Source organism: Gouania willdenowi, chromosome 6 (genome assembly GCF_900634775.1).
Source record: "Gouania willdenowi chromosome 6, fGouWil2.1, whole genome shotgun sequence".
Classification (NCBI taxonomy): Eukaryota; Metazoa; Chordata; class Actinopteri; order Blenniiformes; family Gobiesocidae; genus Gouania; species Gouania willdenowi.
The window spans coordinates 22,095,579-22,114,578 of record NC_041049.1 but is presented as its reverse complement, the minus strand read 5'-3'; the positions used below and the strand labels follow the sequence as shown (position 1 = coordinate 22,114,578).

Genomic DNA, 19,000 nt, shown 5'->3' with positions numbered 1-19,000 from the left:
TCAGGTGAAAGAAGCCTCAAGTAAGTGTATAGAGGTATTTCTAACTAGAAATAAGATGGACTGATAGCTGAGTTTTTGCAGGTGTCTGACACTTAGGACACTGTAAAAGTTTTCCAAACAGGCAGAATGATCAGCGAGCTAACGCTAAATGTTTTAAGTGAATTTACAACATTAAAGCTGATATCCGGAGTTTCTGAGAGGACGTCTCGATGTTCCGTCCTCAACAGCTCCACTTCCTCCTCCTGCCTCTGCAATCTACCAGTAGCCACACCTCTACGTTTGTGCACGTGCCTCGCGGAACACACGATCGCATCGGGATGCATTGATATAGGTCTATGGGTCATCGTGGCGATGGACATTACTCAGGTAATGCTGCGTTCACACCGAATGCGTCTTCTGCAGCACCAGACGTAACTGACACGCGAAACGTAACGCAGGGTCCACAGGATCAAAAAATGTCCCCATTCGCATCATACGCACGTCTGAAGCGAAGCCCCACCCACCAGTCACTTATCCAACTAGGTGAGTTTCACTGCCTGCTGAAGCAAGGAGCTGCGCTCCTTTTTCTCCTCTCATAAACATAAACCACCAGTGAAAAAAGCCGGTATGATTAGCAGCTAATGCTATCCTAGCTCAGTGCCGACTTTCAAAGATGGAAACTACAGAGAGAACTTTTACCTGCTACTACCACCTCCTCACTGATTCTCCTGCACACCAAATCCTTCCTAGTCTGGTCCCTGTTATAAAGGCCGTGTCATACAGCTCCAGGTGGTCACACACAGCTTCTACTCCATGGTTGAATGGGTGAACAGACCGGTGTCCGTGTTGACGGCCTGACGTCATCGTCAACAAAAAGTCTGAATGGCTTTTGTCATGCGAAACAGCCGCATGAGTTCAACATTTTCAACTCTTGAGAATGTGCGGCTATGCGTGAAATCGAGAGCGCGTTCGCACGGCCACCACTGTACAGGAAAGATTTCGCATCTGGGAAGCATCTATCCATTGATTTTGTCTGTAATCTTGACGTACGGGCATTTTGTGAAGCATCCGGTGTGAACGCAGCATAAGAGCTTCGGAGCGCTCCTCCATGACGCTATGCTGCTCACAGTAATACCTGTTTGCTGTTGTGACGCACGTCCTCGTTTCCGTGCACAGTTTACGCACATGCATTCACTTTGATTGATTGAGTCCGCTCCAGGAAGTTGAAGCCTATTGGCTGGGCAAACTCAGAGCTCATTTCCATTTAAAGCGGTTGTATAGGGGTCAATAGGACAAAGGCGGGACTCATATATATTGATGTATATGAATGAGTAGACCATAGTAAAAGACTAGTTAGATATTTTTTCAAATTTAAAAAAAATCAAACATAAACAGATTTCTCAGAAACTCCGGATATCAGCTTTAATTAATCAAGTGTTTCTCCTTATTATGACATTAATGAAGTTAAAGAATACTAGATAAGTGCTGGTTTTGACTGAAAATCCAAAGTCTGGCCAGGTCTAGACCAAAACAAAACCAACAACACTGCATACTGAATCACTCAATAGCAGTTTTTCTTTGTGCTTGTTGAAGTGTACATGTTGCTGGTAATGTTGTTATTGTTGTTTACAGTCAGGCGTACAGAGCCAACAACGCCACAAACAAAATGGTGGAACAGAGGTTAAAAAATTGGGACCTTCAAAACAATAGCATCACTCTCGATAACCAAAAAAAATACAAAACTAACAGTAAAACATCAATGCTTTCTTACCAAATGAATCACAATTGTACCCTTGATGTGCTATCTGCTGCCACCTACTGACTTGAATGAGAATGTGATTATTAATCTGCTTATGAATATTAAAAAGCACAGATTACACAGTATAGCATGACCACTAAGGTAAAATTGGAAGGTTTTAGATGACACATGGGGCCACAAACTGCAAGAAAAAAACTATTCCTGTCTATCTGAACTGCACATGTTGTATTAGGAGCAGCAGGTTTAATGACCACTATTGAGACGCATGCTGTATAGTGGAAATCATGCTGTTTAAACATATGGGACACAGCGCCAGTGTGAACTGAATGGACCAAAACATCAGTGATTAAAGGTAGGGTAGGTAATTTCCTCCAGATACACTTTTTAAGTTTTTAGTTGAAATTGTCTTCATGTCCTGACAGAAATTAAGATATTATGTGCTCTGAAAAAGGAATGAAAAAAATCTGTCATCTGTAGCGGCTGTAAGCCTGTAAAAACTTCGACCAATGAAAAAAGACGGTTCGTTTTTTATTAACCAATCACGTGCATGTGAGTGAGGGGCGTGGCTTTAGAGGGAGCACAGAGGGGAGGGGTCGGGTAAGAGCGGAGCACTCGGAGGATGCTACTTTCAAAATCATGCTAGTTTTTTGAAAATTACCTACCCTGTCTTTAAGCTAAGTACAGGGAGACAACTGTGGATCAATGTGATTTAAATATTCTTAAACATATATTGACTCTATATGTGTCATAATAGACACATCATTGTTAGAGTATATCAAAAACAGAACATGTGCACCAAAAACATTTTTTATTATCGATTTTTTTTTTTCAGATTTAAATGTAATGTACGCATTCAAATAAATGACACAATTTTCCTATACATGTCCATGAACACCTGAATGTTGAGATATTGTTTTAAAAGCTTTAAGAGTTGGCCAGATGACGATTTCCAGCTTCCTGCACATAATCTGAGATCAGGGAATCACTTGATTCCAAGGATCTTGATTTAATTAAAGAGCCTCGGGTGAAGCGAGGGGAACCAGATAAAACCCAGAAGAATTTAAAAGAAACACGAGCTTCATCCTCTGAAGCCCACGCGACGGAATAAGGCTGTCATAATTAGAAACCTTCTAAATTACACAACTGTCAGTCTGGTCACTCAAAAATACATTTGGAGTTTCCATATTCTCATCTTGAGTGGAAAAATACTGACAATTTACAAGTTACTGGAGGAAGAAGTAATAAAAGAGAGGATTTCAAGCATGAAACATAGAAATCCATAGTATTATTATTACATCGTCAAACCCTTCATCAATCTTATTTTTTCAACATATTCAAATTAAATTGATTTTAAATTGTAATTGCTCATCTTGTTGAGATGTATTATTGTTAAAGCCACACAAAAAAGACAATAAAAGACTATTTTCATTCAATTTAAACGCTACCAAGAAGAATTCTGTTCATAAAGTGCATGAAGTGACAGGAATGTCCCTGGAGAAAAAAAACCCATCATTTATATAAAAATCCCATGCATTTAATCTGGTTAAATGCATGAATTGCTTAATTTAATATTGGTAGAAAATACAGAAGTGCTGAACTGTAAATCGGTGCAATTACACAGGAACTGTTCTCAATGACAAGCTGATTGTTGAAAACCATCAGGACAATCTCAGACAATTTTAATGTGGATTATAATCTGTCATTCTCATTTCATCTAAGATGTACTAAACTTTTCCCCACATCTGCCACTTTTAACTTGTAAAAACATAACTGCAAATGTCATGCAACATATTGTTAACTTCTCCCTTTTATGGCTAAATGTTCTAACATTGAAAAAGTCGGTTCATACTAGGGTTGGCGATTTTGCCTAAAAAAAAATTGAGTTACGATTCATTAATACAGGAAAGAACAAAGGGTTTGTGTGTTTTTTTGGAGTCATTTTGGTTTTTTTATTTGTCATATATATTTCTTAGTCTTTGTATATATTGTGTGTTTTTTATGTCATTTTGTGTGTTTCTGTCATCATTTTGTGTTTTAAGAGTCATTTTAATGTGTTTTTGGACACATTTTGTGTTTCTATAGTCATTTTTGTCTAATTTTGCATATTTTTCACTTATTTTGTATGTTTTTGTTGACATTTTGCGTGTTACGTTCTCTCATCTTGTGTTTTTTTTGTCACTGTGTGTGTTTGGAGTCAATTTGTTCATTTGCTTTGGGGGCCGCACAAAATCAGGCCAACGGCCGCATATGACTGATATGATCTGTTGCAAATACTTATTATATGATTTGTTCTTACTTTAAACTAAGGCTGAACAATTCATTGCATTTGCAATATTATTGAAATATCATAAAACGCGATTTTCTAATTGCAAAGGCTGCAATTATTTTTATTATTATTGGGTTTTTTTTTTTGAGTAATAATTTGTTTTAAGTTTGTTGGGAGTTTGATTTACCTAAAAAACATCTAATTGGTTAAAGCAGATATTAGTTCTCCTTACTTTTCCTGCACTTTAGTATGTGTGATGTTACTGACTGTATATTAGTAAGCTTTATTTATTTATTTTTATTTTATTTATTTATAGATTGTTCTGTTAAGTTCAGAGTTTTTAAGAAGTGCAGTCCACATGTTTACATGTTTAATGAAAGGTGAAGTTAGTTAGACATGTTGAAGAGGTAAAGCCACAGATTTGTTTGTTTTATTGCTGTGATCTGTGCTTTAAAATGTGTATTTATTTAAAGTTTAAATAAATCTGAAATTGTTGATTATGAAACAGATTGATTTGTTGCTTGTGTTCATTGAAAAATACTTGACATGAGGCCCTTGAAAAAATAATCACATATTAAATCGCAATCGCAATATTGAGGAAAAAAATTGCCACATGTACAGGCTTTAGTTGTGGTAGCTATAGTTATGTCAAAAAGACCACACAATAATAAATTCAGAAACTGAAAAACGTGTTTCAGATCTGAACAAAAAAGAATATCTCTGACTGTCCCTTTCATAATCTAGATGTTCATCATCAAGCGTGTGATAACGTAGACAGAAAAGGGGGAGCTTTGTCTACGATTCATCTGCAAACCTTGTTCCATATTGAATATACATATTTTTGAACACGTCATTCAACCTATGCTTCTATACATTTTCTATCCAAAAACATTGAGAGCATGTTTTAATGTTGGGTAAAGACGAAAAGCTTAAATGCATTTCTTACTAGAAGTGTGACGATATCTCGATACGGCGATATATCACAATTATTTATTTATTTTTTTTTCTTCGCACAATCGATTATTGATATGTGCTAAGTATCGATTTCGGTTTTTTTTTTTCAAAACCTTTTCTGCTTTTTCACTAAAAAGTGCAGGTAGGTCTTCACAGAAATCTTGTCACTGTTTGTTGAAGGAACCAATATATTGTTTACTGGAATATTGCACTATAATGGTGTCACTGGTAAAAAAAAAAAAGACCCTATTTTTTGTTTACATAAAGCACTATTGGAGATACTTATGTGTTTACATTGGTATGTTGACACTTATTTACAGAAATGTTGCACTAAAATAGTGTCACTGTTCATAGGACACTTTTTCAATTTATTGTCTTTCAGATATAAAATAAAAATTACATGTTTTCACTTAATCTTTTTTTCTTTCTTATGTCATAGATTACCGTAGATTGATTTCTGACCAACGTATCGATAATCGCAGTATCGTCATATCGTGAGTTAATCGTTATCGTGAGATTTGTATCGCGTATCGTATCGTGAGTAGAGGTTCCCACCTCTATTTCCTACTATTTGTGAAACACTTTGCCCCAGGGCTGATAAATATCCATTGAAGTTGAACTGAACAGGTTTAAAACATGCATGGTGCAAAACTTGACTCTTATTAGATCAGATTGAAACAAAAGGAGGCAGTAAGTTACATAAGCAGCAGACTCCAGTGAGTGAGCACTTTGTCCCCCCCCCCCACCCCACATATTACTTCATTAGTCTTCAGATGAAGATGACAGTAATCCCAGCGTGTTCTGATGATGACTCCTGTGTAAACCTCAATCCCAGCAGACACACTGGGACATGTGTTTATGTGGGAAACACAGATTTAAAGTGTGCCGCTCAGCATCACATGCAGAGAGAGAGAGACACATTTCTTACCGATGTGGCAGAGGAGCAGCAGCTGGGAGACGACCACCCTGGTCCTCGGAGCTGCTCGGTCCATGGTGTCGGTGCGCGCGCTCAATGTGTCTCTGAGGGACGGACGGCGCGTCGGTGCGTAAAAGATGCGCTAAGAGGTCATGATTCCGCCTCTGTCTCCCAATGAACGGCTCGGTAGAGTTCGGCTCGGCTCGGCTCGGGTTAGGTTAGGATGGTGAGGAGCGTTGCTCGCTGCCTACTGTGGCGATTAGAGACGCGCACACATCGCAATAGTAGAGAGACGGAGAGCGCGCCGCCCACTGCCCTTAATGGAAATAACTGCATTCATTCTGATGGTCACACAGGGACACACCGTACGTGTGTCTTTGATTGGGAAGCACTTTTCATACACCATCCTTCACCTGCTTCACCCAAACAAACACCTGATGAAGACACAGGTTACCACAGCATGCTCAGGAAATCACGTGTTTTAATCCCATCCATTCAGGTCATATCACTCATTTCCAAAGGTGTGATGAGTAAAAATATATCCTACTCAACTAGAAGTTATTACTGTTACTTGATTGAAAAAACACTCAAGTACAAGTAAGTCATACATAAAATAAGTACAAATAAACAGTAGCTCAAATAAATAGCACTCAAAGTAAAAGTTACTATAGTTACTTTCCTTGCAATACAGTAAACATCTCATGTATTAACTTAAAAATGGAGAGACAAAATATTTCACAATTGGAAATAGGCATCTGTATGAAAAAAAGGTTTGTCAAAATGTACAATTATTTTTTTTTTTTACATAAAATAACACCAGTGAATTCAATTCAAAATAATAATTACTATAAAAATGCTCAGGCTCTATGTATAGCTGAATTTATGAAATCTACAACTTAGAAAATAACCAACATTCAATGTTGTTTTGACGCGGTGCATTACATTTAATCTGGTTGGTCGGTTATGATGTGATGCATTTGTTTGTTGTCTGGTCATTTAATTTTTTTGTAGTGTCACAATGTACGTTGATCATTTTAAAACAAAGAAATAATAATTTACTCAGTGAGTCAGTAACAGTTGGGTGTAGAAATGTAACAAATTGCTTTACTTCTTTTAAAACGTACTTCAGTACAAGTGAAATTACTGATTTAAAAATATACTCCAAAAAGTGCAAGTATCCATAAAAGCTACTCAATTATAGTTACGTGAGTACTGGGTACATGTAATCTGTTACTTTGAAGTATGCAGAGCTTCATAATGGCTTCATCACACTAGCTTTGTCTTGACAAAGGACATTGAAAGTAACTCTGTGATCACTCCAACTCCTTTCCTTATAGCAACAGTTGGATTAAGAAGTTCAGATGGATGAACTACGGCTGGGCCCGAGGAACATCTCGGCGCCGAATACTACTTACCACGTTCCCAAGAATTCAGTCAAATGACTAGTTCCACCAAGTAAAACAACTCAAATGTACATAAAATCTTAATTTACGTTGAATTGCCTTTGAAACGATATATCACACGACTATATCCCGATAAATTTAGAAATTACCAAAAAAGGGGGTGGGCCCCGGACCCCTCATCAAATTATGCGAGGCATAATCATAATCTATGTCAAATTACCTTGGAAACTATATATCATTTAAAAAAAACTGCTCAGAGTATTCATACCAAACTGCATTCCGATCTAACGAGAAGTAACGGAGGAGTAGCCATTTGAAAAATGGGGCCCCTGTTGCATGTACGTGGTAATGGGCCCCATTTATTTAATGGTAGGTGCCAATGATTCGGTACCACCAACCGTCGTAATATTTGACTTGTAAATAAATGAGAATTTGACTTTGTTTTTTTTTTCTTTTGGGGTCCCTTGCCAAATCAAAAATTGGGCTCCGAGCATATATGCGTACACAACCATAGATTATACTGTACCTACCGAATTTCACCCCGGTCGGTTCACGAATAACAGAGGAGTAGTGATTTTAACTAGTGCACACAACAACAACAACAAGGCGTTTTGAGTCCCTCACGGCCTAAAAACAGAACCAGTTAACACGTTTTCATGGATGCTGGTTAGGCTCAGATGAGCTCTGCCTTGTGCAGAGGTGCAGGACAAAGGTATACTCACCTTTACTGGAGTGAAAATACAGATACTCCTTGTCAAAAATACTCCAGTATAAGTAAAAGTAACTTAATCAGAATATTTCGTTGGTATTTTTTCATGCAAATACTTCAGAACTTTTACTTAAATATTGACAAAAATATAGCATATTTTAAATACAACTGAATAACATTGTGCTGTGTTTCGGGAGCTACCAGGTTTGTGTTAAATAAAAATCAGCCACTCGTTATTCAAAGAATGAACAAATAGCTGTTCAATAGGCTCAAGGTAAGAAGTCTGAGTTTAATAACTCAACTGTATTCATCAATACGATCTTGATGAAATTAATAAAATAAGTATGAATATAAAGCAGTTTTTAAAAATATATATATATATATATATATATATATATATACAAATGATTTATCTTTGAAAAGTACAGATGTGAAGAAGGAGAATGTAAATCTCGCAGATGTTGATGGCGTGTGTTCTTTTTGTTTGTTTTTGTTCTGTTTTTCTTAATAGCTTGTTTGGAGTATTTATTTGTATAGTCCATTTAGTTTATTAAATTGGATTTTGCAGTTGCCTTATTGAACGAATCAAATGTATTATATTGATTTGACTTTTTTTTTTAATATATAGAGATTTCCGTTGAGATTTGTTTATCCGTTTTTGTTTTCATCTATTTTTTATTTGTTTGTTCAAAATAAAAATAAAAAATACATGTTTTATTTGACAAAAACAAATCAAACCAACAACATGTAATTGTAAGAAAACCATATTTACTGTATATTACTTGTAGTCAGAGTTAGGCATCATTAAGTATATTTAAATTCTCAAGAACTAATCAAATTCAATGTTCAGAGCGTCTGTTGTTTAGCTAACCAAGACTTTACGTTGCCAGTATTACGTAAATTGTTTTTTTTTTATGGTGCAAATCACTTTTGGTTTCAAAAATCTTGATCTGAGTCTAAAATATGTCTATGGATGCTCAGGTGAGTATTTTCATCCTTCTCCAAACAACAACACTATTAGACGTGACCTGCCTCTCTCTGATTTGCTCTTGCACTGATGAGTATTTTACTGTAATGGTTTGGTAGAACTGGAACCACCTGTATGAGGATCAACAGAAACCTTTTAGTATCAGAACTGAAGCAACGAAAAAACCTCAGCTGACAGGAAAGAAAAAGTGTTGAGTACTCAATAAAAGTGCAAATACTCAAAAATACTAAACCTAACACACACCTGTCAGATTTTGGATTTGGCGCCTGCTACGAGTCGTTCCACCACCCCAACCACTTGTCAACCACTTATTAAATACATTTATGTGATTAGAATCTGGTAGGCCGACCTTTGTTAACATTGAAATGCTGTGAAGATTCCTACTAGGGCTGGGCAATATGGACCAAAACTCATATCTCAATATATTTTCTCAAATTGGTCAAATTTATACAATACAAATCTCGATAATATTATTTCAAATGAAGCCTGACCAGAAATACAATTTTGGATTAAATTTGCTGATGTAAAAGGCCACACAGGCTCATTTATTAACAAACAAATGCACAAAATGTGCCACTTTTGACTTTTTCACCTGTAAGGGACAGCACGTGTGAGTGAGTTCTGTAGTGTAGCTTGTTATGGGAAAGGTCTGGTTTAGGGGGCACTCAGTGATCATCTAACTGAGCTTTACAATGAGTATTTTAACACAAAATAAGCTATTATATATATATATATATATATATATATATATATATATATATATATATATATTGATATATGCGATATTTTTGTTTTCTATATCGCCAAAATAGAAAACTCAATACACTGTATCTTGAATCTCGATAAATCGCCCAGCCCTAATTCCTACATTATAAAACAGCCTAAATAAAAACATAAATGTGTATATGAAGCACATGTGTTTATTTAATATACTTACAGTTCATATACAAATCAACACGTTGCATATTAACTGTTAATTTCACGTTGCTTGTCTTTAAGTTAGACATTAACATTTTATTTTCATTATATATTTTCTTATAATTTCTCATGCTCACTCATGTGGTTCTCTGGTATTCACTAATGACTTATTTATTCATCATCTCTTTTCTGAGTTGTTTCCGGGTTTGTTTTGCCGCTGTCGACACTAATCTCACAAGAACTGTCACTCAGGCCATTTCAGGTGTCAGCTCTCGCGAGGCTAGTGACGGCATTCAGTTTAGTAAGGCATCTTTTAATAATTATTACATTAAAATACAGGATATTTAAAGGAAAATACAAATACGGGACGATGGCGGGAAAGAGGGGTAAACGACGGGAGTTTCGCGGTCAAAACAGGATGCTTGACAGGTATGCTAATAGGAATCAGCTCACAGAGAAAACTCTCATAAATGAGAGGGGAAGACACACATTATGTGTTATTTAGAAGGTAGGGAATCAAACACCTAAATCTTCTTTCTATGCTGTGTCTACAATTTTGTGATGTTCTGCCTTATGTGTCAACACAAGTTAACAATTTCATGTGATGAAAGCATGACGTCCGAGCAGATAAAGAAACACTACAGGAACAGAAGCAGGTCACTGACACAGCACTATGGTCCCCTTCAGCTTCATTGAATCCAGGTCATCAACAGTGGTTCAGAAAAGTGGAGCATTAGATGAAATGATGAAAAGTATAATTAAGAGTTTTGGTCTGTTGAACTGAAGCAGCGTCGCTTCATTGAATAAGAATGTGACTCCATCCAAGGACTGTTGCACAGCAGAGTCCCTGTGTAGGCTTTGTGATGGAGAAGAAGTGTTGGCTACAACTAAAGACTCACCTCAAGTACACTGGGACTGTGTGTGTGTGTATGTGCGTGAGTGCGTGTGTGAAAAGGAAGCAACCGGCTTTTATGTTGGTGTTTAAGGAAGGTCTCAGTCACTAAATAACATGCCGCTCTTGTTACTTGGTATGCATTCATTTGCATAAATGAAGAGACGACCCATCCTGATTCAAACAGAAGCCCTGTGTGAAATGGTGGTCCAGAAGTGTGTGTTTTTTTTTTTGTTTGGATGTTTGTTACAAAATCTTCTCTGCATGCATGCTACGTACATGCTACGTAAATGTGAGTGAGTGAGTAAGTAGCAGATCAGACCCAAGGAGCCTCTGAGACAACCCAGCACATAGTGGTAGGGTGGAGGATGAATGTGACTTTAAAAAAAAAGTCTCCATAACACAGCAACAGAGATGAACAAAATGATTCCAAAAGCACAATACTTTGACAAATGAATGCATAAAATGAAAACGAAAACACAAAACAGCAGAATAAAAAGCACAAAATGACTAAATCCACACAAAATGACAACCATAACACTCTACCCTAACCCTTTGTTTATTCTTGTTAATGCTTGGATTGAAAATTATTCTAATGCTGACATGGATGTTGATAATGTGACCCTCGGATCAAACAATCACATTTTTGTGACCCCACTGTCATGAAAGTCACCTATCTCTGGTGTACAGGAACATCTGTAAACCCAGTATGAACTGGAAGCTCCCAAATCCCTATAGACCTTTTTCACGACAACTGGAAGTAGCACTTCCTGGTGCCGAGTAACTTCCTGTTATTGCTGGTTTCAGGGAAAATGGCTCTTGTTTTTTCAACAGCGTTGCTCAACTTGCCAGCTTTTTCGTTCGCTGATGCGGAGGCAATCGCAGCGGCGAATACCCGAACAAGTAAACGTGACAAGGGGTATACGTTCTTCCATGAAGAATATATTCACAGCTATCAAGGTAAGAAAAGAAGTAGCTTTGTGAACTAACTGCCAGCTAGAACATATGAAGTATAAACATTGTAATAAAGAAACTTAATTTAGTCTGCTAAGATATTTGGAATGTTTAAAGAGAAGCATGTTATAGACCATTAAATTATATTTTAACATTCTGATATGTGTTTGTCTTATTTACCTGTGGGTGGATGTGCCGTAGCAGCTCCATAGCTTTAGCATAGCTAGCTTGCTGTGAGAGGACAAGCTGCCGTTTCTGAGCCCTCTCAAAGGCAGACTCGCTCTACGGTGGTGCGCTTCAATTAGAGCAACCAGGAACAGAACAAGAGCAACCACAACAAGACTGAGCCATTTTTGTCACTGTCTAATGCTAAAGCTATAGCCACAGGAGGTCGTTGCACACCACTTCTGGTTTAAAATGCGGAAGTGTGAAAAAGGTCTATGGGACACATCACCAAAGGTGGTTGAGAACAACAGGGATAAGATCCTGTAGAACTTCAGCTTCCAGACTGACAAACAGCTGCTGCGAACCAAGCGGACATAGTGGTGACGATGACTAGTACGACTCTCCTGTGACACAATGGGCCTCCTACAGCGATTTGCTGAAAGGCAGTGAAAAGCCATAATTACTGTAGAGCTAGGCTAATGACGCCTCTGATGGGGGTTATTTAAGGTGCAATGAGTAACTGACCACTGGAAAACCTCACTAGATTTGTCACTTTTTGGATATAAAGTCACTAGGGGCATCTGACATAGTCTAAGTTAAAGATCAGAATCCAAACCCTGGTGAGGTTCTTTGTAATTTTTAACTCTTGTGTCTTTTTGTGCTTTCAGGTTTTCCTGTGTGTGTTTTCACTCCCAGTCTCATCACCGTGTTTGTGTCTGTGCTGTGATTGATTAGGCTCCTCCTGTTTGGCACTCAGGTGTGCTTCATACCCAATCAGCTATTTAGTGTGTGTTTGGACACAGAATGATTGCTGCTTAAATGTCACTGTCAATGTTTCCTCCTCATGTTGCGGCGCCTTACCTCCAATTAGAGTCAGGGTTTGCTACACTTTGTATTAGAACACTTTGTATTAGGCTCCTCCTGTTTGGCACTCAGGTGTGCTTCATTTGTTATTTTGGACTTTGTGACAGCGGCAAAGTCACTAAGTTGGTATCACTGGGTTGGAAATTGCAAATTTTTGTTGGGTTTCCTGATATAAAATAGTTTATATATAATGTTTGTATATATATATATATATATATATATATATATATATATATGTAATTATTTATTTTTTTTCATCTGTCTAACGTGAGTCAGACACATTACTCACTACCTGTCAGAGCTCTGTGAGCTGATCTACTACAGGTGTCTGTTACTCAGACGTCCTCTGAGTAACAGACACCACGTCTCAAGCTTTCAGTTCAGCCATCATTAGCAGCCACACACATACGCACACGCTCCAACACACTGATCACTGCGACCGAAATGGTGCGGTGTGTGCTCGTGTTTGTGTCACGGGTGGGTCGTATCGGGCAGAAGAGGGTGGCGGTGGGGTTGGGGATTGACGTATAGGTAAATGGACTTCACTTTCATGGATTGCTGTAGAACCAACGAACCGTGTCTTCATTAATCCACTATCCACTTCTTAACACACCCAGCCACAGCCAAGCATTCAGCGTATGTGTCTATAATAACCTTTATATTCAATAAAGTATCTTCACTGTTAAAATCATCTCCGTCTTACATGTTGCTAAAAGGTTTTAGCATGTCATGTTTAAGGGGGAGTAAATAGCTCCTTAATAGCTACAAAGAGGTTGACGCAGTTGACGTAGCACTCTTCTTCTCTACCGCCGAGAAGCCACAGCGGTCACCGATTTTTCGGGTCACAGATTTTGGCACGTGATGGCGAGGAAATGGCAAGATTTTTCCGGTGATATTATAGGCCCCTCCCACCAATCACAGCCTGTTTTTTCTTCATCAGCGACCTGCTCCCATCTGTCTAGGTTCATCCAACAGTATCTTGAGGTCAACGTGACACATCATCTTTCTGCTAGAGCTGTTAGCGTCGGACGTCACTAAAAGTGGCGCCATCTGAGAACGCAAGGCGTGATGGGTAATTTTCACATTGAGTTTTGTTTAGGGCTGGACAGTCATCATGTGTATTAAATATAAGGCAGTTTGAACTTTGTATATTAGAGTTATATGCATATTCTATTATGGGGTGCTGTAGTTGCTAACAGTGAACGTGACCGTAAATGGCGGCAGTTGAAAACGTAAAGCATGATAGGAAACGGGCAAATGCCATTTGTGTGAAATTTGAAACTGATTGAAATTTGTGTGTCAGAGTTATGTAGATTTTTTTTTTTAGCATTGCGACTTTGCGGCAGCGCCACGACCAAACCGTTAAGGTGCTTTCACACGGAACAAAATCAATGTAAATGACGCAACCTCAAGTTATCTTGAGGTTGCGTCATCACATGCAGTAGTTAAAGTTCAACCTACTATTGCAAGGCACATTTATTTATACAGAACATTTCATACACAAGGCAAATTAATGTGCTTTACATGATTAAAAAGTGTAACAGAAAACATCAAACAGTTTTAAAAATCAATACAACTAGATACATTTAGCGCCTCACATGACTTTTCTTTATTGTTGTGCTGACATGTTCTGCTCACCGTGTGACTGTTTTGTAGTGAAGGGAAGCAGCTGTCCTTCCTATAACAATAAATGCTAAAATATGTCTCCACTCTTTGTTTTTCAGCTGCACTGCAACGACCTCACCGCTTTAAAGGTGATTTTAAACCTTTTTTAAACCTTTTCCACACAGTTACAGTATAACCAAAAACAGAATGAGCTCATTAATGATGACTAACAAGTCACTAGTATCAGTTCTGACAAAAACAGATACATCAGGAGCATGTTTGTATACGGTAAAGATGAAGCTTTTCTGCTTGGACTGCAGATAGAAAGAGCCACATCATTAAAGCATCACATTGTTTTAAGATGGAGTAAAGTTGTCATGGAGTCAGGCTCTGTTGCTGATTTTGTCTTCAATCATCATGTTTTATAATGTTTAAGAGAAACTGTTTGGTTGTTTGTGTTTTAGGAAAAGGAAACCACAAGGAAAACCTTTAGGATCAAGGAAGCGTCATCATCCTCAACTCATGGAATGATCATTTTGTCTCTTGAAGATGACAAAGAGCTGCTAATCAGAGAAGAAACTGTGGATGTCCTTCAACCAATGAGTGGAGGAGGACACACACACACCTCAATTTCATGAAATATATACTAGTATGAATATGTATTAGCCCTCACTTTAACACACTACATATAGGCTATGACATAAACGAATGAAACACACTTTAGAGGAGTGATTATTAATATTATTTAGTTTATGTTGCTGAGGTAGGCTAATTATTAGTGATCAAACAGCCTTCCCTCCCAGAAATCTATACTCTCACACATCTGTTCTCAGAAATCATTTATTGCTGATCACTTGAACAGAAAGGGAGGAGTCTTAGGCTACTCGTTAAAGCTTGGGGTAGAAAGTTAAGGATAAAATAAAGTTTAATAATACATAATACATCAATTTTATATAGCGCTTTTTTGGACACAGAATTAGGGGTTATTCTTTCACTTCACACTTCTTGGTGGTATGCTACTATTGTAGCCACAGCTGCTTTGAGGCAGACTGACGAAGGCTTCCCCCCAACAAACGCTCCCAACCACATACTTATGTTTTTCTATATCATCACCAGCTCAGTTTTCTCCAGGCTGAATAAAACCATCCAATCTGAGCTGGGACATGTACTGATATATTAGTTCTTCCAATGTCTTTAAACACTTTATTGATACACACAGCCTTGGTCAGAGCAGGTTACACTCCCAGTTAGGATCATGGCAAATAACATTCGCTCCATCTCAGTATCTAGTTTAGAATTTTTTTAGACCTGTGACCTGGGTATGACGGGTTCACGAGTCTAGAAAGTCTAGAAATCACACAGCATCCCGGATCATCATTGTAGGGGGCAGTTAATTCCAGAAATGACCACAGACCAAGAATTTGTAGTGGATTCAGAGCACCCCCAAAATAATGGTGACAGAGACTGCCAACCCCCACTATCCCAGGTGAGGACTGAAAACATTTTAAAAAATGTAAACACAGGACTCTAATAGTCACAGGCTGGTTTTTCTTTCCCTTTGAGATGAGGTTAATGCGTTGTGCGCTCTGGAAGTCAGTCTCCGGAGCACACGGCACCTGGGTACCCGGGGCGTGCGTCGGACAGGGTGACGGCCAGGGCGAGACCGCCGCGGTCCCCCTGGGCCCAAGCCATCTGAGGGTGGTGAGAGGGTGAGACCCGGACCACCCCACCCCCGGAATAACCGGGTCGGCACGAGCCACCAAGGTTGTGTGTGTTCGCAGTGGAATTTCTCCACTCTCCTCTGTTGCTCTCTCCACTGACCTTTCTGTTTTGTCTTTGGTCGATATTAATCAACACTTCATTTTCTAATGCAGTGTGTTAATTTGAGCTAACTACTGCGTCACACACCCGTATGAGTACCATAAATCTGTCGTTATCGCCCCCCGAGGAGCATTCTTGGAATCATCTTGTGAACCCCCAGGGGTCGGGACCTCTGAATTGGGAACCACTGCGTTCTCCGATATGCATCTGCAGATATTATGCAATGCAACTGCTGTCTGAACAGCCATGCAGGGCACTTTCTATCCTACCTTTACATCATCACAACATGATAACATCATGCTTCTGCATCCCAGGAGGAGCATTGGGGAAAAAAAAACCTGATGAAGGACAGAGTGGAAAGTGGAAGGAAAGTGAGGTCCTAAAATGAATACAAATGTATTACATTATACATATTATCAGTGCCACACACACATCAAGAAGAGAAGCCTTCATATTTTCTTCCGTAAACACAGTAGTAGCTCAGGACCTCTTTAGTGCATACGGGTCACATTCTGTTATACTCCAAACTGATTGAAGACACATTTAATTTGTAATATGAACCAGCACACAAAATTCTGTCTGTTTGTTTTTTTTATCCTAAATTTTGCTTTGAGACCTAAACACATACTGTACACACACTATAAACCACACACACACAAATCCCCATCCTGTTAATCACACAACACAAAACACTAAAAAGTGTAACAAGGCTTTACTCAACGATAACACGGTTAACTTTGGTAAAAAAAAATAGATAAAAAAAATCTACACACTGCTTCATTAGTGCAGAGTAAATGAACAGACCTGCTGAGTAATGAGCTCCCAGAGACGATTGCTTTCAATTATCAATAAATAAATAAATAATAACCGTGTTCACCATCACACACTGACTGAGGTTTCTTTTAACCTCACTGTCTACACATGTGTATAAAGAGTGTGTCCTTAGTTGTGTATTTTGTGTGCATCTGACCGGATCTGACATTTACCCGCCTGGCACGCTAAAGGTGAAACCATGAGACGCGTGAGATGGTTCACACTAGAGACTGTTTCTGCTACACATATACCAGATAAAAAGCCATTCATATCCAACTGCACACATTTATTTATAGTTTTATTGTCAACACAATGATTATTGTATTGGGGGAAATCTGTTTTACACTCATACACAAGGTACAACATGGAAGTCTCTAGTCCTCCAAAGATAAGATGGTAAATTGACTTGATTTATTTACAGTTAAAAGTAGACCAAACAACAACAAAAAAGCCTCTCATAATGTTGATCATGCACCACAACATATGCATTATATTATACTACTAGGTCTCTTCTACCTCTGTGATGGACTGGCAACCTGTGTAAGGTCAGTGTTGTGCCGTCAGGGTAGGCAAGGTAGGCAGTGCCTACCCAAGGGTGAATTGATATTTTGATTATTTGTTTTAATTATAATCTAATTATAAATTATTTATTTTTCCATTTCCAATAGCCTACAGCACCTATACGTTTGAAAGTGTTCGCATTTTGTGCTTTTCATAGCCCAAATTACTAAACAATGCTATTTCCTGGAACAGCTGCACAGTCTAACTCCGCTGTAAGGCAGAGGGAGGCCACGCCCCCTCCCAAAGGCACGTTGCTGCTCTGCCTCTGCTCCCTTTACGTGTTTTTATGTGTTTGCGCATGCGCAGTCAGGTCCCCAAGATGACAACCGTTTACGTCCAAAGGCAGTGTAGAGAGCTGCCTTTGCACGTAACCGTGCTATGCTAAATGCTATACGTAAGTTCACAGTACATTAGTGAATTGATGCCATGTGACCGCTGCTGCTACGTTCTCTAGCTTGTGGGTGGGATAACACTACAGTCAGGATGACAGCGCGATGACAGAAACTTTTTTTTGAGGAAAAACGACAGCTTTTAAAAGATGGGAGACCAACACCTGAGCTACCAGACCTTCAGCAAAGGTAAGGTCAGAAAATGTTTCATACTTTTCATAGTGAATGGTACAAAAGGAAGGATTGACTTTATGGCTGCGCCTCATTGAGGCTGTTCTGAGTTGTTGTTGTTGTCATTTTCTCCATGTTTCTGTGTTTTCAACACAAACAACAGATGTGCTGCCGTGTCATGAGATATATCTTGTTGGGAGAGTATAGACTAGAGGCTATATTAAATAATTGTTTATGTTTTTTTAATGGTGTTTACGATGTTGATTCTGTTAGATGGCTAAATGCTTGTTCATGTGGAACTTGTTGGGTTTTTTTCTTTGCTGTTATGAATTTTATATTTTGATAAGCGCATTGAGATGACTTTGTTGTAAATTGCACTATACAAATAAAGTAAATTGAATTAACACTTGCCAGCAGAAACATATGAAATTGTCCTTGGTGGTCTCGATTTGCAACGTGCCTACCCAACCCTAGTGGTCACGGCACGTCACTGTGTAAGGTGTACCCTGAGCAATTATTAATGTTTTGCTTATCCAGTGTTACTGGTTTCATGAAACACCAGCAACAAGTCTAGAAAACTGTGTAATGTCTTAGGTTCAATTCCTAATGGTATTTTAGAGGCATGTGATACAGTGATAGTTTACTTTCTTGGTGTTGAGCACAAATAGCCTCAACTTCTAACAGGGTTTCACAAATCAGCACACTGGGGAGGGCATTATGTGCTTATTAAATTATCTGAACTGAAATTAAAAGCAGAAAAAACTACATGTTGTGTGTTGAGGTGCTCTGACATAGCCTGGCTGTGCATCATTTGCAGTTTACAACAAACTCGTACTCCGTTGCTTATATATGCTGGGAATGCATGATGGGATG

General features: G+C 38.4%; 1 protein-coding gene across 1 annotated transcript in view; it reads right to left on the bottom strand.

Moving 5' to 3' along the window:
* The window catches only part of ptprz1b (protein tyrosine phosphatase receptor type Z1b), a 97,935-nt gene extending 91,800 nt beyond the window's left edge, over positions 1-6,135 (bottom strand). Inside the window, 1 exon segment of the mRNA XM_028451069.1 lies at positions 5,887-6,135. Within this exon segment, the coding sequence (XP_028306870.1) occupies positions 5,887-5,950 (64 nt within the window). The 5' untranslated portion in view covers positions 5,951-6,135.
* Positions 6,136-19,000: the final 12,865 nt, after the last annotated feature.